The 25,684-nt window shown below is 37.8% G+C and overlaps 1 protein-coding gene across 4 annotated transcripts in view; it reads left to right on the top strand.

Moving 5' to 3' along the window:
• Window positions 1-25,684, top strand: part of GUCY2C (guanylate cyclase 2C) — a 114,652-nt gene that overhangs the window by 50,999 nt on the left and 37,969 nt on the right. For all 4 annotated transcript variants that reach the window (XM_036864668.1, XM_036864669.1, XM_036864670.1 and 1 more), the window contains exons 7-12: window positions 1,749-1,870; window positions 3,316-3,412; window positions 5,422-5,539; window positions 7,566-7,701; window positions 15,768-15,853; window positions 19,383-19,494. In XM_036864668.1, the coding sequence (XP_036720563.1) occupies window positions 1,749-1,870; window positions 3,316-3,412; window positions 5,422-5,539; window positions 7,566-7,701; window positions 15,768-15,853; window positions 19,383-19,494 (671 nt within the window). The remainder of the gene's footprint in view (window positions 1-1,748; window positions 1,871-3,315; window positions 3,413-5,421; window positions 5,540-7,565; window positions 7,702-15,767; window positions 15,854-19,382; window positions 19,495-25,684) is intronic.

Genomic DNA, 25,684 nt, shown 5'->3' with positions numbered 1-25,684 from the left:
GAGCTGAGCTCCCTGAGCTATCCAGCAGGTTCCCACTAGCTATCTCTTTTACACATGGTAATGTATTTATGTCAAACCTAATCTCCCAATTCGTCCCACCCTCCTCTTCCCCCACTGCGTCCACATGTCTGTTCTCTACATCTACGTCTCTCTTTTTAAAAGAATTTTTATTGGAGTATAGTTGATTTACAATGTTGTGTTAGTTTTGCCGTACAGCAAATGAAAAATGTCTTTTCAAGAACATGTTTTAAAAGTTACTTAATATTTATTTCCTAAAAGGAGTGCATGGAGTTATTCAAGGTGGCCACAATTTTCTTCCTGACCTCTACCCAAATTGTTATTAACTACTAGAATGTAGTGGTGTAAGAAGGAGAGTCTGATGTTGAGGCTGACAGTCTTAGGATATGAGATCTACAGATTCAATTGAATAATGAACGTTTATTCTATAGGGTGTGCAGCTAATGTTTCATATTAATAAAAAGGAATCATATGGAGTGTGTTATATGTCTTGAGAACTCTGAATAAATGTTTTTTAAACATATTTTCAAAAAGTTGCATTTTCTCAGAGTTTTTTAGTTAACAGTGATCTGATTTATTTTGTTGTCTCAATGTGATTGACATAAAGTGTCTATGTAATCGTAAATACATTGACTAAATTTTTTTCTAATTCTTCCCAAATGGCATACGTGACCTAGCAATAAATATTTATATATATATTTTAGATTTATTATTTATTTATTTTTTTATTTTTTGGCTGCGTCGGATCTTAGTTGCGGCACACGGCTCTAGTTGAGGAGTGTGAGCGCAATAGTTGTGGCACGCGGGCTTAGTTGCCCCAGCAGGTGGGATCTTAGTTCCCTGACCAGAGATTGAACCCACGTGCCCTGCATTGTAAGGCGGATTCTTTACCACTGGACCGCCAGGGAAGTCCCAATAAATATATTTTGATGAAAATAAACCCTCTAAAGAAAAGAGAACGAGTACTATGATCTCCATTTTACAGATAAGGAGAAGGGAAACCAGAAGTAAATGCTGTCATATTACCGTGCAACATATGATAGCAGAGAATACGCATTCTGCCTGTCCTACACGAGTTAGAAATCATTTCTCTCACAGCTTTTCAGAGGAAAAAGGGTGGTGGGGAGAACAGGATATTGGATACCATTGCTAAAATAAAATCACAAGGCTCACACAACTCCAGCAAAGGTGGCAGAAAGAATCTCTTGAAGGAGTCTGCAGTAGCTCTCCACCAAAGCATTCAGAGGACTAAAATAGGGTACCACTGAGAACGCACATCCAGGGAACAACAAGAATCAACCCTAAGGCAGCATCCTAGAAATTTTGGGGCGAACTTAGAGCACACAAAAGTCCGTTTCACACAGTAGGAGAAATTATTCGTATCAACTCTGAATTTTTGTACTATAGATTCAAAAGTTTCCATTTATCTGTGATAATGGGACAAGCAGAATAGTCTTCCTTCAGCAAATAACAAGAAGCCCTTATAAGGGATTTGCCAAATGTCTACTATCTGTATATATACACGAAGATTCCCTAAAACTTTCCCTAAGTTAGATGTTTGTAGTCCTAACCATTGGTATCACACTGTGTATTGTCTATTGTGTTAGTGGTAGAAATGAATTTTAGGTGAACAAGTCCCTGGACAGATCTGTAAACAGTGAGCAAACAACATGGAAAGCCATGAAGAAACTAGGCTGATTTCTTAGAGTTTCTCTTTTTTTCTGTTCTAGGTACCTCAATGCTCTGGAGGCTGGAGTTTCCTATTTTTCTCAGAAACTTTCCTTCAAGGAGACGCTGAGAGGAGATAACGAGTTTCAGCGTATCTTAATGAACCAGAACAGGAAAAGCAATGGTAAGAAGACATGAAGATAATTTTTGGCTAGCTACGTCCCCACAACTGCCACCTCCCTATGAGTCATTTTGACAAATCTACCACCACAGAGCTATCGTCGTTACTATATACTTTGTATATTTGCAGAGATCTGTAGCTGCATGCAACTACATTATACTGTTCCTTTTGATGATTAAAACCTTATCCTCTGAGAGAAATTAGCAAAGTAATGTTGAGCAAATATATTAACATTATGAAAGTAATGATGATGCTAAAATCCAGCTTTTATAAGCCAAAAATGATATCACGATCCACCACCAGTAAACTGCTTTTTATGTTCACCACAATCTAATATATTGTTGGATTTGTGACAGATTCTCAAATATTCTGAACCCTGGTCCCCTGGTGACCAAGAGGACTTATTTATTGATATGTAGCCTTAAGCAAAATTACCAGGTAGGCAAGGATTGTCTCACTTTGCTTTACTCTGTCGGTATTTTACCTGCCTAATGATCTCTCAGTTATAGGCCAAGTGTGAAAGGCCAATGGGATACTAAGTTATTTGGTGATTTATTTCACTTTCCACAGAATTCTTTTTGCAAATAAGAATATATCAGGAGCAAAGGAATCAACTGTGGAATTTTCTACGAGGAAATGTTCTTGCTTGTCAGGATTTCCTGGTATCGCTTGAAATATCATTTGCTGTTACAATTAAGCATTTGCCATATTAAGAGCCTACATTTGCAAAACATTAACCAAGATATGGGGAACAAGAAATATAAGACGAGTCATGTCCCTAAAGTGTTTACACTTCAACTGGACAACACAGTGTGTGAACAGATCTAATGAAGTGTCTCCCAGCTTATTCATCCTTCTCATCAAGCCGTGCATTTGGGAAATCTGGCTGCAGTGGATAGGAGAGCTTAGAGAATCAGACTGGAACTCGACCACTGAAATCACTGAGCTCTGAGCTAAGAAGCTGCAACCAAAACCCAAGGAAAGGTGCTTAGGAAGACTTCATAAATTCTCACATTAATTTATATCTTTTCCAACTACTTTACAAGTGGCAGTGCCCTTCCCTTACCACTGAAAATAGCTTCTATATAACTACTCCAGCCTCGTGTAATGGAATAAGCACTAAGCCACACTCAAATACTTGACTATCAGAATCATTCATCCACCAGTTTTTTATCTCATTGGCATTTTAGCTACAGTCTCCTTAAATCAATAAAATTAAGGGGAAGGACTAGATGATTCTTTTTAAGATCCCATGCAGCTCTCCTCTGATTCTATGACTGTAAATGAAAAATAAAAGGAGGGGGGAGTAAATTGGAGGAACTGGTGTTAATCTTAAAACACGAATGTAGCATGGACTTACTGGGTTCAAATTCAGGCCCCTGGTTACCTTCCTGCTTGGGAGTAGACTATTGTATATTTCTCTCCCTGTCTTGCTCTCTCTCCTGCAGTGATTGTTATGTGTGGTACACCAAACACCATCAACGTCCTCAAGGGTGACCGAGCAGTGGCTGAAGACACTGTCATTATTCTAGTGGATTTTTTCAAGTAGGTATAATATTTGGAAGAACTCTCCTCCTTTCAGAAAGGAAATACTCTAAGGATTTCTGGAAGATATTCTCTTTTCTCACGTTTTGCACAGCCTAAAATGGGATTCTCTATGAAGATAATACTTTAACCAGTGTTTCGTTTCTTCTTTATCACACCCTCATTCTTATTTAATTAATTATAGCCTTAGCAGAGATGTATACCTTTGACATAACTATCATGTCTAAATACAAAAGTTTCATGAAATCCCCATGAAACCCACATGCTCATTCAACAAAGATCCTGGTCTTCAGCCTGATTTTAAGGTGTTTTTTTTCCAGGCAGTAATAAATCAACTAATATCCCAATCATATTTCTGAGAACGTGGGCCCTATCTATGCCTTCAATTGCTAATGGCCTTTGGTCCTAGATTATTTTTCCTTCAGCCTCCTTCGGTAAGAGAAAAGTTCCCGTTAAGTGAATTTGATTTACACAGTTATTCTTTGCCCTCTGTGGTATAGTCACTGGGTGGTTATCTTTTCCTCTGCACTTATCTGGAGCTAAGGGGAGAAAATTCTGGAGAACAGAAACTACCTTTTATCACATCCCCTCTTTTTACTAGTCATTTTCTAACATGGTTGGAAACCCCACAAACAAACTGTGCAAAGGTAATATCTGAGTCAGATTAGGCTTAAAAAAGGTGTTGCTGGTACACCTGTGTCCCTTGCCCCATCAGCTAGATCATATGACTTCACTTATCTGATTGGATCATTAATCATTCCCTGTCCGTATTCAGACCAGAAGCTATTCCTGCACTATATCATATTTGCCTAGTCATTTCACCCACACTAAATGCACTTGTCCCGGTATTGAGAAAAATGAGGCATAGGAACTGCAGGCCTATCTTGTTCGCAAAGATAATTTAGTCAACTGAGCCTTTTAGCTGCAGAATACAAAAAAGAGGGCAAAATGATCAACATTTTATTCCTACAACCACAGTGATAGCTGCTTTCAATAGCTGCTTTGCCCTCTGGAAGGAGGCCTCAATGTAACCAGGTTGGTGTAATTTTATTTTTAGCAAATCCTCAATCAATTGCCAAAGTATTGGCATTCTTTTGTCACTATTCCCTAAGGACCTCTGGGTCTGTTTCGGAATGATCATGAGATAGATTCATTTGAAACTAGACATAACTTGGGTTCAAATTCTGACTCTGACGCTTCTGGTTCATTTGACTCTTGGGTATTCCTTAGTATATCATGAGATTCTCATTTGTAAAGTGAGAATAAAAATGTCTACTTTATAAGGGTGCTTTTAGGATTAGATGGACAATATGAGCAAACTATTCAACACAGTCCTCTGTACATAGATGTGTTCACCTACTGTTTGCCTATTAAATGATGGTCATCCTAGTTACAGCGGTTCAAGCTTGTTAGATTATTTGCATATTAAAACATTAAAATGATTAGGAAGCTTGGGACCCATATGATTGGCAGTGCCATCCCAGACGGTATTGAGGGTCCACAACGTGCCAAATACTGTCTAGGAGTCAAGGATACAAGGACCGATAATCTAATGTTAAGAAGCTTACAATGTTAGAGAAAATGCTTAGTCTTTTCATGCTTATGTTTCACCATCTGGAAAGTAAATTTAATTCATAAACTTTCTCTCTATCCTATCCATAAATCTCTAAAGTGTTATAAGCACTTAAGGAAAAGAAAGTTTCCAGGTATAAACCAAGGGTCATTAAGCCTTGAAAACAAGCTTATGTGCCCAGAGCCCCCAAAAAATCTTCCTCAAATAAGTATCTGTATTCTGATCTTCCTTTCCATTTGTGTATGTTAACCACAGCTGCCTAATTTCTTCTATTCAAGGTAGCAGGTGTAGAAGAAACTTATCTGGGAAAAGTAGAACGTTTTGCAGGAAAAAGATGTTTTAAACTATTTCAAGGCTGCTCTATGAATTGTAGAAGCTCCATTTCTATTTTTGGAGGAATCTAATTTTCATGAGGAACTTGTACTTTTTATTCCAGTGACCACTACTTCATGGACAATGTCACAGCCCCTGACTATATGAAAAATGTTCTTGTTCTGACACTGCCTCCTGAAAATTCTGTCTCAAATAGCTCTTTCTCCAAGAATTTATCACTGGTAAGCTTCATATACGTATATATTATTATTTTTTTGGCAAGGGTAAAATATCATTCTTCCATTTGGGACCCAAATTCTAAAATGAGCAATTCATTTTTTTCACTTGTTCCAATTCACTCAACAGATGTTAACTAAGGCCAATAGCAGGATTCCTGCTGCTAAAACTGTTACTATATGTCACTGTGCTAGGCTCTAGATCAACACCACAGTGCACACTGCTGTGACATCAGAACAGAAATGACAGTGTGGGAAGATCAGAAGAAGCCCTGCTAACGTAGGGGAGGTAGAAATTAAGCAATGAAAGATAAATGAAGTTCCCTACATCCTAAAGCAACTTTCTGCTGGCCCTGATACCACAGTTCTACCTCTAGAGATACATATTCCTAGGTTAAGACATTGTCCCTTTTTTTTTAATTAGGTTGGCCATTGTTCAACTTTGTCCAGGCAAGGCCTGGTTTATTCCTCTTATCCCAGCATCCCATCTGGTTTAGCATTTGTCCCAGAAAAAGAACCTCCAATTGGACATTAAATCATTAATGTCTCAGCACTTCCCTGGTGGTCTAGTGGTAAAGAATCCGCCTTCCAATGCTGGGGACGCGGGTTTGATCCCTGGTCAGGGAACTAAGATCCCACATGCCGCGGGGCAACTAAGCCCGCGCGCCACAACTACTGAGCTCACATGCCTCAACTCTCAACTAGAGAGTCCATGTGCCCGCGTGCCGCAAAAACCGCAGAGCCCATGCACTCTGGAGCCCGCACGCCACAACTAGAGAGAGAAAACCCAAACGCCACAACTAGAGAGAAGCCCACGTGCCGCAAAGAAGACCAGACACGGCGGAAAAAAATAAAATAAAGAAATTTTAAAAATATAGTTTAAAAAAATCATTAAATGCAAGACCCCTGCCTGTAATACCACTTCGGGTTTTATCAGTCACTGCACCGTAACGTGACTGAATTCATCGGATGTTTTCTGCCCTCAGACACAGCTGAGAGCAGGTTAGAGAGGGAAGTGGGGGGACAGTCTGTCCTGAGGACCCTGAACAACTTGGGGATGACAAGGCCCAAAGAGCAGTGAGGAAAGTTGGGGACCTTTGAGAGAATCACAGCTTTGCCTAGACTAGCAGTTCTAAGCCCTGTGTTTTGCAACCCTGCCAAAATTAGGGGCTGCAACCCCTTTGGGGGCTGGGTCTTAACTCATTCTTTTCATGTCATGAAAGGATGATTTCAGCAAAAGACACTGAAACCAATGAGCAGTGTTTTAGTTTTTCCTTTTTATATTTTCTAGCAAATATACTTCTGGGTGTAGTATTCACATATCATTTGCACAGCTTCTAGGCTCTGGCAAAAGTCTGATTCTTCACAGGTGGGAGTTCCAAAGTGTCTGAGCCGACAGAACTCACGTGGTCTCAGGGGGGCACAGAACTTTTAATCCATAGCCCATCTCTGTGAAGACAACCACACGACTGTTGCAAAGGCAGAGGAATTCTGACCCCCTTCTTATGTTCCCCAGGGCAGACCTTTGTGGCTTGAACTAACACCCAATCAGGACTATCTCCAAAGCAAATTCAATGGTATCATCCAATGAAAACTCTTCCCACCCCATCAGGATACTCAAAGGCAGTGGGGTTGTTTTTGTTGCTGTTCTCTTTTCCTCTTAAATGAAAGCATTATTTCTATATAAAACCTTACAGGAATCGAAAATGCTGTATGTTGTCCTTCCTGGTCGAAGTGAAATATTTTCTCATCGTGGGAAGGAGGAAGCACAGCCGCTTTTAGATACTTCCCTAAAGGCAGGGTTTGCAGTTTATTGATCCCAAGAGAAGACAGAATTGTCACGTGGAGATGATAAAGAGCCCTGGTCCAAGAAAAGTTTTTCCAAAACTTCCTTTAATACCACCCCTACAATTCCCCTAATGTTCCTTTACCTTTCCAGTTACCCTGCTGACCCCAAGAATGTTTTTCTCCAGGTTCAAGACCAGAATCTTTTTTTTGGGAACTCATTTTGAGATTTTCCTTTCTCATTCAGGCGAAAAATGATTTCGCTGCTGCCTACTTTGATGGAGTCTTGCTCTTTGGACACATGTTGAAGATATTTCTTGCAAATGGAGAAGAAGTTACCACCCCTAAATTTGCTCATGCTTTCAGGAACGTCACTTTTGAAGGTACCGGTCTCCTAGGAGCAAACAACACTTACCTAACAGTTTCTAGAGGAATCTGATGAAATATGGGCCCTGTGGGCAGACTTTGGGAAGCAAAGAGAGGGTGTGGCAATAAATGAATCAACAGCTAAATACCTTTAACTTAATTGGAGGCAAACATAATTGCATAAACCTTGGGGATGCTATAATCTATAACTAGACCCCGGTTTATGCTTCAGAACTTCAGAATCTTTGGATATCAAAGAAAGAGCAGGTAGCTCAGGCCCTGTACTTATGACCAGGCTCATCACAGGGCATTTTGGGCAGTGATGTCCTGACTCTGCTTAGAGACCAGCAAGAAGAGAAATAGCTGCCGTTTGATTTTTGTCCTTCCATATCTCCCTTTCTGTCCTTCAGGGATCAAGGACCCTGTGTTACTTCTCTAACTAAAAAACCTCTCATAGCAGTGCCATCCAAAAGCTCCCAATACATGTGCCTCTGAGCCACATGGATCAACATTCCTTTGCTACACAAACCCCTATGGAAACTTCTGTCTTTCATTTCCCAGATCTCGTCCAGATACTAGGAAGAAATTTCCTTTTAGATTTAATGTGTATTACGTAAAAGACAAATGATGGTTCACTTCTCTAACTTGCCTGAAACCTTTACTCTGGAAAACCTTTATCCTGTTGCAGAGTGAGCCTTCTTTTCTTGGCTTCAGAGGGCAGCAGACACCCAGCAGTAAAGACTGAGGGCTGTACCAGCATCTGTGGGGTATGACAATGACAGGAAGAGATCACTTCTGCTCCCCTGAAAATACAGGGAGGGAGGGAGAGTCATTAATCATTCCCTGAATCCCAAGTTCTGCCAGTGACTTTATGTGCATTTTTTCTCAATTTTTTTTTATTGTGGTAAAATGCACATAACATAAAATTTACCATCTTAACCACTTTGAAGTGTACAGTTCTGTGTCATTAAGTACATGCATATCGTTGTGCAGCCATCACCATCCTCCATCTCCAGAACTCTTTCATTTTGCAAAACTGAAATTCTATTCTTACTAAACAAGAACTCCCCATTCTCCCCTCCCTCTAGCCCCTGGAAACCACCATTCTACTTTTTGTCTTTATGATTTTTACTACAATTTTGACCACCTAATCTTATGATTATGATTTATATGTACCTCATATAAGTGGAATCATACAATATTTTTCTTTTTGTGCTTGCCTTATTTCACTTAGCATGGTGTCCTCAAGTTTCATCCATATTGTAGGATATGTTTCCTTCCTTTTTAAGGCTGAATAATATTCCATCATATTATATACAACGTTTTGCTTATGCGTTCATCTGTCGATAGACACTTGAGTTGCTTCCATGTTTTCGCTAAGGTGAAGAATGCTTCCATGAACATCAGTGTATAAAGGTGTCTTCAAGACTCTGCTTTCAATTTATTTGAGTACATACCCAGAAATGGAATTGCTGGATCATATGGAAATCTCATTTTTAATTTTTTGAGAAACCATCATATTGTTTTACACAATGGCTATACCATCTTACATTCCTACCAATAGTAGTGCACAAGGGTTCCAATATTCCACATCCTCATCAACACTTTTATTTTTATATATATATATATATATATATATATATATATATATATATATATATATATATATGTTGATGAGGAGAGAGAAATATATATATTAGCCATCCTAATGGGTACGAAGTGGTATCTCATTGTCATTTTGACTTGCATTTCTTTAATGAATAGTAATGTCGAGCACCTTTTCAGGTGCTTATTGGTCATTCGTATATCTTCTTTGGAAAATGTCTATTCAGGTCCTTTGTCCATTTTTTTTTTTCTTTTCTTTGTCCATTTTTGAATTGTGTTGTTTTCTGTTGTTATTGTTGAGTTTTAGGAGTTCTCTGTGTATTCTGGATATTAATCCCTTATTAGATATATGATTTGCAAATGTTATATCCCATTGTGTGAGATGTCTTTTCACTGTGCTGCCGTTTTATGCGCAAAATTTTTAAACTTTTCATGAAGTCCAATTTGTCTACTTTTTCATTTGTGGCCTATGCCTTTTAGTATCACATCCAAGAAATCATTGCCAAATTCAGTGTTGTGACGCTTTTGCCCTGTGTTTTCTTCTAAGGATTTTACAGTTTTATGTCTTATATTTAAGTTGTGGCTGCATTTTGAGTTGACTTTTGTATATGGCATTATCAAAGGGTCTTAACTTCATTCTTTTGCATATGGATATCAAATTTCCCACCACCATTTGTTGAAAAGACTATGTTTTCCCCCATTGAATAGTCTTGGCACCCTTTTCGAAAATCATTTTACCATATATGCAGTGTTTTATTTCTGGACACTCTATTCTATTCCATTGGTCTATTTGTCTGACTTTATGCCAGTATCTTTTGATTACTGTAGCTTTGTAGTAAGTTTTGAAATCAAGAAGTGTGATTCCTCCAGCTGTGTTCTTCTTTTTCAGGATTTGTTTTGGCTATTCAGGGTCCGTTGAGATTCCATCTGAATTTTATGATGAGTTTTCCTATTTCTGCAAAAAATATCATTGGGATTTTGATAGGGGTTGCATTAAATGTGTCAGTTGCTTTGGGTAATATTGATTTCTTAACAATATTAAGTCTTTCAATCCTTGAATATGGGATGTGTTTTCATTTATTGATGTTTTCTCAAGTTTCTTTCAGAAATGTTTTGTTGCTTTTATTGTACAGGTCTTTCACTTCCTTGGTTAAGTTAATTCCTAGGTATTTTATTCTTTTTGATGCTATTTTAAATGAAACTGTATTCTTAATTTCATTTTCTGATGGTTCATTGTTAGTGTATAGAAATGATTTTTTTTGTGTTGACTTTGTATCTTGCTACTTTGCTGAACTCTTCTATTAGTTCTAACAGGTTATTTGTGTTTGGAATCTTGTGAGTTTTCTACATATAGAATCATATTTTCTGTGAACAGAGTTAATTTTACTTCTTCCTTTCCAATTTGGATGCCTTTTTTGTCTTGCTTAAATGCTCTGGCTAGGTCTTCTAGTACTATGTTGAATAGAAGTGGTGAAATTGGGCATCCTTGCCTTGTTCCTGATCTTAGAGGAAAAGTTTTTAGTCTTTCACCATTGAGTATGATGTTTGCTGTGGGTTTTTCATATATGGCTTTTATTATGTTGAGGTAGTTTCCTTCTGTTCCTAGTTTGTTGCGTGTTTTATCATGAAAGTATTGAATTTTGTAAAATGCTTTTTCTGCATCAATTCATATGATCATGTGGTTTTTTTCTTCATTCTCTTGTAGTGTATTATATTGATTAATTTTTATATGTTGACCCATCCTTGCATTTCAGGAATTAATCTTATTTGGTCATGTTGTATTCTCCTTTGAATATGCTACTGAATTCTGTTTACAAATATTTTGTTGAGGATTTTTAGATCAATGTTCATAAGGGATATTGGTGTGTAGTTTTCTTTTCTTTTTGTGTCATTGTCTGGCTTTGGTATCAGAGTAATTCTAGCCTCATAGAATAAGTTAGGCAGTGTTTCTCTCCAGGTTTTTGAAAAAGTTTGAGAAGGATTGGTGTTAATTATTTTTTTAATGTTTGGTAGAATTCACTGGTAAAGTCATTAGGTTCAGGGCCCTTTCTTAGTGGGTAGAGGGTCTGGAGATTTTTGACTACTGATTCAGTCTCCTTACTAGTTATCGGTCTATTCAGATTTTCTGTTTCTTCATGGTTTTGTTTTGGTAGGTTTTGTGTTTCTAGAAATTTGTTCATTTCATCTAGGTTATCCAATTTTTTGGCATACAGTTGCTCATGGTACTGCCTTATATTCCTTTTTATTTCCTTAGAATTGGTTGTAATGTCTCCACTTTCATTTATGATTTTAGTAATTCAAGTCTTCTCCTTTTTTCCTTACTCTATCTGGCTAAAGGTTTGTCAATTTTGTTGAACTTTTTGAAGAACCAGCTTTTGGTTTCATTGATTTCCTCGATTGATTTTCTATTCTGTATTTCATTTATCTCTGCTCTAATCTTTACAGCTTCCTTCCTCTGCTAGCTTTGGGTTTAATTTGTTCTTCTTTAACTGGTTCCTTAAGTTGTAAAGTTAGGGTGTTGATTTGAGACCTTTGTTGTTTTTTAATGTAAGCATTTATGGCTATAAATTTCCCCTTAGCACTGCTTTGATTGTGTGTGTCCCATAGTTTTGGTGTGTTGTATTTTTATATTTATCTATCTCTAGGTCTTAAAACTTTTCCCTTGTAATTTCTTCTTTGAGCCATTGGTTATTTAAGTGTGTGCTGTTTAATTTTTACAAATTGGCGAATTTTTCAGTTTTCCTTCTGTTGTTGATTTCTAACTTCATCTCATTGTGGTCAGAGAAGATACTTTGTATGATACCTATCTTTTAAATTTTAACTGAGACTTAATATGTTGCTTAACATATGGTCTATTCTGGAAAATGTCCTACAGGCACTTGAGAAAAATGTGCATTCTGTTGTTGGGTAGAATGTTCTGTATTTGTCTATTATATCTAGTTGGTTTATCATTTTGTTCAACTCCTCTATTTCCTTACTTATCTTCTGTCTTGTTATTCTATCCATTAGTGAAAGTGGAGTATTAAAATCTCCAATGATTATTGTAGAACTGTTTCTCTTGTGCCAATTTTTGCTTCATATTTTTTGTTGGTCTGTTGTTGGTTACATAAATGTTTATACTTGTTATATATTTTTGCTTTATTGAATGTTTTATTAATATATAATGAATTTCTTTCTTTGTCTCTTGTAAACTTTTTTGATTTAAAGTCTGTTTATTTGATATTAGTGTAGGCACCTCTGCTCTCTTTTGGTTACTATTTGCATGAAATATCCTTTTCCTTCCTTTCACTTTCAACCCATTTCTGTCTTTGGATCAAAAGTGAATCTCTTATAGACATCATACTGTTGGATCACTTTTTTAATCCAATTTTTGAATTTCTATCTTTGATTGGAGTATTTAATCCATTTACATTTAAAGTAATTACTGATAAGGAGAGATTTATTCTGTCGCTTTGTTATTTGTTCTTTATATGCTGTATAGCTTTTTTATCCCCATTTCCTGCATTACTGTCTTCTTTTGTATTGTTTATTTTTTATAGTGAAATGTTTAAATTCCTTTTTCATTTTTTGTGTATATTCTTTAGCTGTTTTCTTTGTGGTTACCATGGGGATTACATGCTAAAATTATAACCCTCTAGTTTGACTTTATACCAGTTTAACTTCAATGAATACAAAAACTCTCCTCCTTTAATAGCTCCATTCCCATCCCTTTCAGACATTGGTGTTGCAAAATTACATCTTTATACTTTGTGTCCAAGTAGGAAACTAATGTTTTTTTAAGCATTAGTCTCCTAAATTGCTTCAAAATCAAAAAGGGGAGTTACAAACAAAAGTTACAATAATACTAACTGTTAGACTAATTTTTTTTAATGTATCCTCTCTCTCTCTCTCTCTTTTTTTTTTTGTGGCTGTGCTGGGTCTTTGTTGCTGCGCGTGGGCTTTCTCTAGTTGTGGCGAGCAGGGGCTACTCTTGGTTGCAGTGCATGGGCTTCTCATTGTGGTGGCTTCTCTTGTTGCGGAGCACAGACTCTAGGCATGTGGGCTCAGTAGTTGTGGCTCACGGACTCTAGAGTGCAGGTTCGGTAGTTGTAGTACACGGACTTTGTTTTTCCGTGGCATGTGGTATCTTCCTGGACCAGGGCTCAAACCCATGTCCCCTGCAGTGGCAGGCGGATTCTTAACCACTACGCCACTAGGGAAGCCCTGTTCATCTCTTAAGTCACGTAGAAAACAAAAAGTGGAGTAACACATTGTTCTTACAATAATACTAGATTTTGTCATTGCTTGTGTATTTACCTTTACTGAGATCTTTATTTCCTCATATGGCTTCAAGTTACTGTCTGTTGTTCTTTCATTTTAACCTGCCAGACTCCCTTGAACATTTCTTGCAGGACAGGTCTAGTGGTAGGTAACAAACCCTCTCAACTTTTATCTTAGAATGTCTTACTTTCCTTTCACTTTGAAGGACAGCTTTGTTGAATAAAGGATTCTTGATTGACAGCTTTTTCTTTTAGCATTTTGAATATATCAGCCCACTGCCTTCTGGCCTTCAAAGTTTATAATGAGAAATCTGCTTATAAATCTTATTAAACATCTCTTATATGTGATGAATCATTTCTCTCTTGCTGCTTTCAAAATTCTATATCTTTGGCTTTTGACAATTTGATTATAATGTGCCTTGGCATGGATTTCTTTGAATTCATCCTACTTGGCATTTATTGAGCTTCTTGGATGTTTATATTCACGTGTTTCATCAAATTTGGTAAGTTTTCAGCCATTATTTTTTTAAATAGTCTCTTTACCCATTTTTCTGTCTTCTCCTTATGGGGCTTCCACAATGCATGTATTGGTCTGGTTGGTGATGTCCCACAGGTCCCTTACGCTCTGTTCACTTCTCTTCAATCCTTTTTCTGTTCCTCAGATTTGATAATTTCCATTGTCCTATATTCAAGTTCACTAATTCTTTCTTCTGCCTGCTCAAATCTGCCTTTGATCCCTCTAGTGAATTTTTTATTTCAGTTACTGTACTTTTCAGTTCCAGAATTTCTTTCTGGTTTCTTTTTTAGGTTTTCTACCTTTTTATTACTATTTACATTTTGTTCGTACATCATTTTCTTGACTTTATCCATGCCTTCCTTTAGTTCTTTGAGCATCTTTAAGACAGTTGTTTTAAAGCCTTTGTCTAGTAAATCCACCATCAGGTCTTTTTCAGGGATAATTTCCATTGGGTTTTTTTTTTTCTCTTATTTTGAATGAACCATACTTTCCTGTTTCTTTGTATGCTTTGTGATTTTTTTGTTGAAAACTGGACATTTGAATCTAATAATCGGTAATCCTGGAAATCACATGGGGAATGGGGAATTTTCTCATTCCCCAGGGTTTGCTCTTTTTTGGTTTTGCTTTTTGTTTCTGTTTTTATTGTTGTAGGCTATCTGCTGAGGATCAGCCTGAGGTGTAAACTTAAGGTCTTCTTAGGTCTTTTCTGAGCCTCTGCCTTCCCCTGGGCATGTGTAGTAGCTTTCTAATTTCCCCCATATATGCAGTTGCTTGAATATTCTAGTCTTCAACGTCTGGCTCTCAAAGGGGAAAAAGAGAAAAACGAAGGGGGATTGAGGGGCGCACCAACCCTTTACATCCCTTGAAAGTCATAATCAGCAGAGGGGGAAGGGCTTCAACAATGGGGGAGGTGCAACGGCAGTGGCTGCCACCTTTTTGCCTGCACCTCTGTGATCATAAGCAGCAGTTAGTCACCTGCTACCTGTACCTATAACCTGGAACAAGTTAGTAATATTTCTGACCTCAGATTTCTCATCAATAAAATGGAGATAATAACAGCTTCTATGTCATGGTATTTGGGGAAGAATAATATGATAAATGCATATGAAGCACTTAGCACAGAGCCTGGTCTAGTAAACACAAAATAAATATTAACTATTATATTGAACCATGTGAAATTACTGATATTTGATCAATTTTTTTCTTTTACCTAAACAGCCGTTTCATAGGCTCATCCTATATGGCTATAATTTCATAGTTGAGAAAACTGAGACTTAAAGAACTTAACTTTTTCAATGTGTTCAGCTAATACATGGTAGTGAAGGGATTTTGACCTTTTTACAATCTAAGTTAGATTATGGAGTGACAAACACTGTGCCACTAGTTTAGTAAATACTCTCAACAAAAACTTGTCACTAATAATCAGGAGAAATCTACTGACTGATTACATTTAGTGTCATCATTCTAAATGCAATGAAAAAGAATTTTCCTTCTAACTAAATACCATCTCTTATAAAAATATCCTTCAGAGATCTCAGGGCCAAGAACCAATCCAGATGCCCTCAGATTACATCATTAAGGTCAATAATTTTTCAGTAAAATAGAGCAATTTGAATCTATTTTATATCCTCTGTCAGGATGTAACTGGTCTTTCAGTCAAGAAGTCAACAATGGCCTCTAACTCTTTCTGATTTTGCCCTAGGGCGTGTGGGTCCTGTGACTTTGGATGACTGTGGAGATATTGACAATACTATGTTCCTTCTGTACACCTCTGTGGACACCAACAAAGTATGTCTGACTTCTTATCACGAACTTGGGGTTAAGTGACTAGGTGAGGAGGGTTATCCTGGAAGGCAAGTATTGGGTTGGCCAAAAGGTTTTCTGTAACTAAGATCCTACAGAAAAACCGAACGAACTTTTTGGCCAACCCAATACTAGCAAAGGAATTAGAGAAGTTATGTTTAAAATCTAGAGGTTAGTTTATTTCAGATTTACGATTATGCCCCCCTTGGGGCCATATTCCTTAAACATTTTCTCCCATAGAACTTCTTATTCAGAGTATCCACTCTATTTACTGTATAAAAACTACCCACCCAGAAAACACTGGTATAAAGACCAGACTGTTGATGAGATAGCAATGAGAAGGTGACGGTTTTTTCCTAAGAATCGTTTATTCATTTCCACAACTAAAAATTTGAATGAAGCATTACCTATTCTCTCTCCTTTTGAAGTCTCATGAAAATCATTAATTGTGTAATCCCTCTGGCACATACAAACAGCCTTCTAATGTTATGCTTTATGTTCACACACTATATATACATAGTACATATCTGTCTATCTGTATATAGATAGATATATATTTACATACCTACATATGTGCTTTATGTTCACACACTATATATACATAGTACATATCTATCTATTTATCTATAGATAGATAGATAGATATATTCACACACCTACATAGTAGGTTCTTTGAAGAAAGGGAATGGATCTCATTTCTCCATGTCTCCTGTGCTTAGCTTCTTATCTGGCACATAGTTGATGGCTGCTAAGCGTTTAATTTAAAAACAAAAATACCTGCCTTTATGTCACCCAGAGTTGTGCCCATCAGGAACTAGAATCCACTGTTCTAACCAACCAAATGGTAGGTTGAAACCTTTTCTTCTTTAAGAAGTTAGGTCCTGACATAACCAGGAATCTACTAGAAAAAGTTTTTCATTTTTTTTTTTTTTCAAATGTAGCTTTTTTTTATTTTTTTTATTTTTATTTATGGCTGTGTTTGGGTCTTCGTTTCTGTGCGAGGGCTTTCTCCAGTTGTGGCAAGCGGGGGCCACTCTTCATCGCAGTGCGCGGGCCTCTCAGTATCGCGGCCTCTCTTGTTGCGGAGCACAGGCTCCAGACGCGCAGGCTCAGTAATTGTGGCTCACGGGCCCAGCTGCTCCGCGGCATGTGGGATCTTCCGGGACCAGGGCTTGAACCCGTGTCCCCTGCATTGGCAGGCGGATTCTTAACCACTGCGCCACCAGGGAAGCCCAGTTTTTCATTTTTTCATGTAATTTTCCAATATGAGCATTGTGACCTCCCTAACTCATATATTGAGTGTATGTATTGACCCAGCTTTGTAAAAGACATCTATAATGAGAAATGTGGAAAGCTAGAGAAAAGATGCTCAGATTGAGAAAGTTAAACTAGAAGTTCGGGGCAGGGGTAGCAGTATTTCAGAAAAGTAATGCATCGTTTTTTTTTTGTTTTTGTTTTTTTTGGTTGCAAGGCAAGTTTATTCAAAGAGCATGAATGTATATATAAGTTCAGCACAGAACGAACACTAGGCAACAAATCAGTAAACCTTGTATTTCCACATAATTCTGTCCCCACTATCTATGCGCCACTATCTATGCGCCACTATCTATGCACCACTATCTATGCACCACTATCTATGCGTCAGCATGCCTTATGGGCCGTTCTTTGGAGATACAGACTTCCCCCTCAGGGCAGCACGTCCTTCTTCTGGGGAACAACCAGGGGCTCTTAGATCCAGAGCAGGCACCTGGAACGAAACTGGCCGCAAGCCATTTTCCTTTTTTACGCTCAATACCGCAGCGTCAGGAGTGCATACCAAGAAAGAGACAAGCAGTTCTCCAGAAAGTAATGCATCGTTTTTAGTTACATTGTTTTAGTTATACTGAACCTTTACTATAATGCTGTATTTGGCATCATACCATGGGAATACCTTAAAATGAAATCTGCTCAATACTTCAGTTTCTAGTAGTAACTACTGAGATAACTACGTGCCCCTCTAAGTTATTTGCACCTGGGATGATGCCTTTGCCTCCCTTGGAGAGAGGCAGATACCTGCGGTGAGATTCTATGTCAGCCTTATGATTGCTCTTCAAAATGAAAAATGTGGTTCTGTGCACTTACTGTCTCCACAGGCAAGCCTAGTTGAACTTTTCAATAACCTAATGCCATCAGTTGTGCTGTATGATATGTATCTATGGGGAAAACAGGGATTAATTGTCAAAACATAGGGCTATAGATAAGTTATTCCATAACCAGAGTAGGTCTCAGTAGAGACATAATCTACCAGCCCCTAATATATAGGATATTTTCTATCCTCAATATATGCAAGTTTATATTCTGTTTTCAAGTTAAGAGTATAGTTTTGAAAATGTAAAATTTTGTCCTGAATGTTTTGAGGGAGCAGTGGTGAATTTAGAAGGATGAACATTTTCCAGATGTCTCTTACAAAACTGACTCAATATATGCAGCAGTAATTTAAGGATATATTAATATTTCCATTGACAGATTACTTGAAAAAGAAACCTTTTATCTTGGAAACCTAATGAGTGTCGTGTCTAAGAAAGCACATTAGAGCATAGGGCTAGAAGAGATTCAAAAATTATGTAATTGACAGAACTTAAGAAATGTAGAATTCTCTAGGAGCCCCTTGACGTGTATAAATATGGATAATGGATGTTAGCTATGGTGCATTTTCTCAAGACATCGTTTTTAATAACAACTTAATATTGTGGAAAACACTGCTGCCTCCCTTGTCATGTGACTTGGAGCTAGCCATTTAATTTTTTGTGCCTCTATTTTTTTTTTTTTTTTTTTTTTAAAGTTCTTAGCACCCTCCATTTGCAAGGGAAGGAAGGCTCAGAGTGATTTTTTTTGTTTTTTTTGTTTTTTTTAAAGAAGGGAGTCATTATTTTTTTAAGTATTTGTTTATTTATTTATTTTTGCTGTGTTGGGTCTTCGTTTCTGTGCGAGGGCTTTCTCTAGTTGCGGCAAGTGGGGGCCACTCTTCATCGCGGTGCGCGGGCCCCTCACCGTCGCGGCCTCTCTTGTTGCGGAGCACAGACTCCAGACGCGCAGGCTCAGCAGTTGTGGCTCACGGGCCCAGTTGCTCCGCGGCATGTGGGATCATCCCAGACCAGGGCTCGAACCCGTGTCCCCCGCACCGGCAGGCAGACTCTCAATCACTGCGCCACCAGGGAAGCCCTGTGCCTCTATTTTAACATTAGTAAAATGAAAGACTTGAACTAGAAAGACCCAAAGAATCTCTGCTGGGCAGGTGTAGCATATGGTCATAAAGAAACAAAAAACTAATTGGCCCACATGGAGCTTAAATCCACATTCATGGTGAGAACCAAGTGGACGCTAACTAGCTCCCGGCTGGTAACATTTACCTTGTTTCACTGAGAAACGTTGCTATGAAATTCAGATGTCACTGGGCAGCACGGTCAGTCTCATCAGAAGTCATTCTAAAATGTCTTTTTCTGTTCATCCTTCTTCTTTTCATGCCCCGACACAGTACAAGGTTCTTTTGACCTATGACACCCGGAAAAACCAGACTAACCCGGTGGATAAGAGCCCCACATTCATCTGGAAGAACCACAAACTTCCTAATGATATTACAGGCGGGGGTAAGATATCCTTCGTGAAGTTTCTTTTCCTGAAATTGTTTTTTTGGTAAGGAGAGTAAATTCTGTGGTTTATGAAATTAGCCTGTGTTTTCTGTTTTGTTTTGCTTATTGTCTGTATTAGATTTACCAGGTTTGTAAACATGGACTTCACGTCTCTGTCCAATGAATAATATTACAGTTCTGATAAAACACTGAAGATATCCCATTCTAATTTAGCTATAACTGTCTTTAATATAAGGTGTCTTCAATAGGGTGTCCTACCTACCCCTTGATGTAAATTTTCCTATAGAAAACTAGGTTTGGCAATTGGCAAAATGAACACAGAGACACATAGCCTCACTCCATTTACATTTTACTGAAGGAAACTCATGGAATATATATTTCAGCAAGGAATACTCGATGTCATTAGGCTGAGGGTGGTAAGTGAGCGTGGCCTCTAAAGTCTCCCCCGTTTCCTCAGAGGACACACATACTTGGGTCATAATGATGGTTACCCTCCTACCTGAGATGAGGTCCTATCATGTCATGAAAGCCCTAACACGGCTAGGGCTTTACCCATGCAACTTGCCATGCAACTGTATAACACTGTCACTGGACAGGGCCAGCTGAGTGTCTCATGGGCAGCAAGGTCTCAGGGCACTCTGCCCATGGCTGGCTTGGCCAAGGCTTTCCACAATGAATAGTAAGTAATTCCATATTACTAATCAATTTTTAGGAAAAAAGTTTATATTTGAACAAATATTTATGCCCAAAGATGCAAAAGAAAAAAAAAAAGGTGGAAACATTATTAATAAAATGACTTAGAAAACTACAATATATTCATAAATGGGGCAACATGCAACCAATTAAAAATAATTATTTACAAAGAATTTTAAATGACATTGGAAAAGTTATGAGTAAAATAATACAGCTTTTTTATTTAATGAAAGTCTAACTTTGCAAAACAATGTATAGAAATAAGACTGCAGAAAAATATGCTAAAATGTCAATAGTCGTAGCCTCCGGGTAATAGTATCCCAGATTTTCTTTTTGCTTTTTTATATATTTCTTAGTTTTCTGAATTTTCCATAATGACTCTACTAATTTACCATTTTTTAACAATATTAAAAATTATAAACTAGAAATACTTCTAGCCCTGCTCTACAGCCAGAAACTCTGGCTGAAAGGTTGATCTGACTGAAGAGAGCAGTTCTGATGAAATGGGCTTGTTTACATTATAGCTGTAACTATGTTTCTAGTTCTTGTGTTCCATGAGTCAAATGTGGTTAAAAATGAATCCTGTGTTTTTAGTCAATAGACATGAGGTAGTTGACTGAAGCAAAGAGAGAGGTAGGAAGTAGGTAGGGATCCCATTCTTCCAAATGATTTACCATCATCATTGCTTTTTAAAGTTGATTTGTTTTCTTTAGCAAGCTTTTTTTTTTTTTTTTAATTATCTCTAGAACCATCTTCAAGCTTCCTAGATTCAAGCCAAACTTGACTTCTGAAATATATCTCTTTTCTCACAGGCTTCTGCAACTCTATGCTTCTTTCTTTTGTAATTTTTTGAGTTAAAATTATCTTTCTTTTTCCTTAATTATAGCCCTCAGTGACAGAGTTGGGTTTGTATTTTTAATATATTTCTTTAAAAGTTTTTAGATATTTTGGTTATTAAACAGAAGGTCTGTACTGTTTAAAATAATGAACTTCTCAAAACATGATTTTTGAGAGAGTTCTCATTATTTACCTAAACGAAATCATATTAAATATCTACATTACATACAACAGGGACGTTGCCTCATCCTGGGCAACTTTACTTCATCCTCAGTTAACTAGAAAATTCAGTTAGCCAGAGCTTTTCATTCTTTAACTGTTACATTTAGTTTCAAACTTTACAAATTAAGTAACTCAGTCTTTCAAATAGTATACAAATAAGATAGTCATGCCTGGTCTTTCATCTGTGTACACAACTGCCAACTAAGTAACAGAACGTTTCATCTGGAGATTCTACCATCACTGTCTTTTCATTCATCTGACAAATATTTACTTAATGCCAGACAATGTTCTAAGCACCTGGGACACAGCAGTGGACAAGGCAGATTTGGTTCCTGTTCCTCACCCAGGCCTTCCTCAGCTGTCTCCTGGGTGCCAGTGACATCCATCTGTCTTCCTGCTCAGCCCCACCTCCTGCCCACCTCAAACCCAGCCACCACTGCCACCAGAGGGACAGCGCGAATCCAGTCGCATTACCCAACTGCTGCTAACCCTTCGAATGGCAGCTCCACTTTGCCTTCAGCGTCCAAATGACTTATTATAGCACAAGATGTCCCTGACCTTCCTACGTCTCCAGCCTTCTATCTCATCTTACCTGAAATCTCTTCCCCACTCTCTCAACTTCCTCCTACTTCCTTAAAGAAAGGGTCTTGCAGCTTCATGCCCCTGTGTCTTTATTGATGCTACTCCCTCTGACTAAAATCTATCACCACCCCCCCATAGAACTAGTAAACAACCACTCATCCTCAATGTGTAACTTGGATTTCACCTTTCCTAAGCTTTCTCTTAGCATCTCAGGTGGTTATTGATCTTGCCCTTATTACACCGGACTTCTAGCATATTACTTATATCTCATTTATTTGTTTACACCATACACCGTGTAAGTGTAGGGTCCATTCTTTACTCAAACACAGTGCCTTGAAAGGAAGGAAAGAAGGAAGAAATGAAGGAAGGAAAGAAGGGAGGAAATGAAGGGAGGAAGGAAAGAAGTAAGGAATGAAAGACAGTATGAGATAACTATGAATATGCTTCTATTCAGTACCAATCTAGACAGTGTTAATTTCAGTCCATTTACTTCTCTAAGTATGAGTATCTTCCTCTGTTAAGTCAGGAGATTTGTTAACTGATCTCAAAGTTCTTTCCAACAATCATGTTCTATGACCTTGGGGTTATAAAACTCAATCTGCATTCACCATCTATCTAGTTAAATAGGCTGTGATAACCACAGTAGCCACCAGAGGGCAGCAGAAGCTTAACCTTAGAACTAATGTGATAGCGGTGATTTACAAGTATGTTGGATTAAAATTTACTATATTTAAATTCTATGTAGTATATTTAAATATCATAATTATATTTCATGTAATGTGATGTTTACACTAGGGAAGAATTGAGAGGGGCTAAGGACTCAGCAGATATTTCCTCCAACTCATGCTGTAGTCTGGAGGCTGGGTAATTTTAGTAAATGACTGATGAGTAGAATCGTCTGCACTGTTGAAATTGTATTCCTCGTACTCACTGTTGTTTTGGGGGGGGGGGGTTGGGGGTATGAGAGTGGTGGTGATGGGGATGGAAGTGGTGATTGTAGTAATAAACGGAGTTCACCAAAGTCAAATATGCCCACAATGCAGCTCCACCTCCAAGGGAATAATTTATTTCTGCCCTAACGAGAATAGAAATCCAGAGCTCACATTTTCACTGTTAAATTCTCCCCTTAGCAGAAAACAAAATAACAAGCAGAGGCAAAGTTATAAGTTAGCAAAGCATAACTCCTTCCAATTCATCCCTTATAGAGAGGTGCTGCAGTATGAACCTTACTAAACCCTCTACCTCAGAAAAAAAAAATGGTTAGTTCATTAGAAGGACATAATGTGATAAAACAAAAATGGTTCAGAAATACATGTGACATGTAAGCTAAGTTTAATAGCACAAGAGATTTTTTTTATGTGAATTTATTTACATATATTAACATTTGGGCATTTTTCTTTGCCTCTTCTCAGAGAGTGAGATGAGCAGGGCCAAGTTTTCATTCAGTTATTTATTTATTCAGTAATTTTTTACTGATACGTGACCAGGTACCAGGTCTGGTGCTGCGTGCTAAAGGTATCAGGACGAGCAGACAGAACCCCGGCCATGCCCTCAAGGGTCCTTGTTATGGTGCCATGAGAGAGAATACAGTGTGAGGTGTTGAGATGCTACTTGAATAAGAGCCGGCCACTCATCATTCCAGGGACACCTTCATTAATTATATTTTTATTGTATAAAAATTCATGCACATGATTTTAAAAGCCAAGAGTAGAAATATTCCTAATGGAAAGTGAGTGTACCTGGTCCCACCTCTGTGTATCCCTGGTCTTGCAGTCCCTTCTGCTTAGTTTTTTTTCATATTTTTAAATAATATGCATATATTCCTTGCATTATAAGCTTTAGATGTTATCTATTTATTTCTTGTATTGATAAATGAAGATATAGTTCATTTTCACTAGCCCTACTTTTCTCTAAGCTCTTCTCAATATAGTTATATCTTTTTGTCAATACATTTATTGGTGCCTTGTAATTTTAATTAACTTTGCATAAGCTTCGAGTTCTATCAAGTATATATAAAAGTTCTTGCTTCCCAGCTTTGTAAGATGAAGACGTTAGTGTCTCTTTCCTTTCTTCTACCTCCATCCCACCTCCCAAATTCTCCTGTATTTTGCTGTAATTTGTCGGGGCTGATAATATTTTTTTGGTAGCCATATGAAGCCCTCTGTCATTTACCTATCAGTTGAAAATTACTAAATATTTTCATTATTATTTTTATAAAACTAGATAGCATGTCAGAATAACATTTCTTTCTGTATAACACCAATGTCTCCCCTTGTGACACACACACACAAATGGATTTTTTAACTTCCAAATTCTCAAACTATTTTACTTTGTTTTATTTTTAGATTGCGCCTTCCTTGAACATTCTTCCCTAGAGTTTCTGATTGGGTCTCTCTTATTTATGCTATAAAGAAAAAAAAAACCTGTCTCCTTCACCATATTGCTATTACCTTCCAGCTTCTTACACACTCTCTGTTGCTTGGAATCCATTCCATTTGTTCTTCTTGAACCCTCTAACTTCCTATTCTAATAGGGATCTGTTGAGGCATGTTTGAACAACGACCTTCTTGTACAGTTTTGTTTTTTTTATTTTAATTTATTTTTGGCTGCATTGGGTCTTCATTGCTGTGCACGGCTCTCTCTAGTTGTGGCGAGCAAGCCAGGGCTACTCTTCTCTGCAGTGCGAGGGCTTCTCATTGCAGTGGCTTCTCTTGTTGCAGAGCTCGGGCTCTAGAGCGCAGGCTCAGTAGTTGTGGCGCACGGGCTTAGTTGCTCCGCGGCATGTGGGATCTTCCTGGACCAGGGCTCGAACCCGTGTCCCCTGCGTTGGCAGGCGGATTCTTAACCACTGCGCCGCCAGGGAAGCCCTCTTGTGCAGTTTTATTATTGTTGTTGTCCTTAATCTGGGCTTAGTCCTCTGCACACTCAGAGTCTGCTTCAGTGCTTCGTTGGGTTGGATCCACATTTTCCTGAAGTCCACTGAGCCTTCAGCGAGTCTCTCAAATTCCTCCTTCTACACAGCTTCACCTACGTGCTAATAAATCAGATTCCTTATGTTCTTCATTGACTTCCCTCAGTGACCTGGTTGAGCTTGGAAAGGACCAGTGGGCGACACTGTCATTTACTGTTCATTCCACACCGTCCTACTTTTCCTCCGATTTGTTTCTCCGTATTGAAAACCAGTTGTTTATTTCTTCCTCTGTGAATCCTCCTTAGGTATATTGGTTTCAAAGACATCAGATAGTCTTCCCACCAAAATTATTTGTGTGCCAGAAACTATTTTATGTTCTTGTAACATTTGATGATTCCCATAAGAAACGAGATGTCTAAGCTATAGGGGTAGATGAAATTAAGCCACTTTGGGGCACATTCCAGACAGTTTTCCTCATAGACCAAGGATGCAGGATCTGTATTACCAATGAAGAGATTAATAAAAGACAGATATCTTTTTTTAATTTAATTTTTATTTTATATTGGAATATAGTTGATTTACAATGTTGTGTTAGTTTCAGGTGTACAGCAAAGTGATTCAGTTATGCATATACATATATCCATTCTTTTTTCAGATTCTTTTCCCGTAGAGGTTATTAAGAGAATATTGAGTAGAGTTCCCTGTGCTCTACAGTAGGCCCTTGTTGATTATCTATTTTATATATAGTAGTGTGTATATGTTAATCTTAAACTTCTAATTTATCCCTCCCTCCCACCTTTCTCCTTTGCTAACCGTAAGTTTGTTCTCTAAGTCTGTGAGTCTGTTTCTGTTTTGTAAATGAGTTCCTTTGTATCACTTTTTTAGATTCCACATGTAAGTGATATCATATGATATTTGTCTATCTCTAAAAGACAGACATCT

This window comes from Balaenoptera musculus, chromosome 10 (assembly GCF_009873245.2).
Source record: "Balaenoptera musculus isolate JJ_BM4_2016_0621 chromosome 10, mBalMus1.pri.v3, whole genome shotgun sequence".
Lineage (NCBI taxonomy): Eukaryota > Metazoa > Chordata > Mammalia > Artiodactyla > Balaenopteridae > Balaenoptera > Balaenoptera musculus.
The sequence above is the reverse complement of the archived record's forward strand: the minus strand, read 5'-3'. Positions and strand labels throughout refer to the sequence as shown.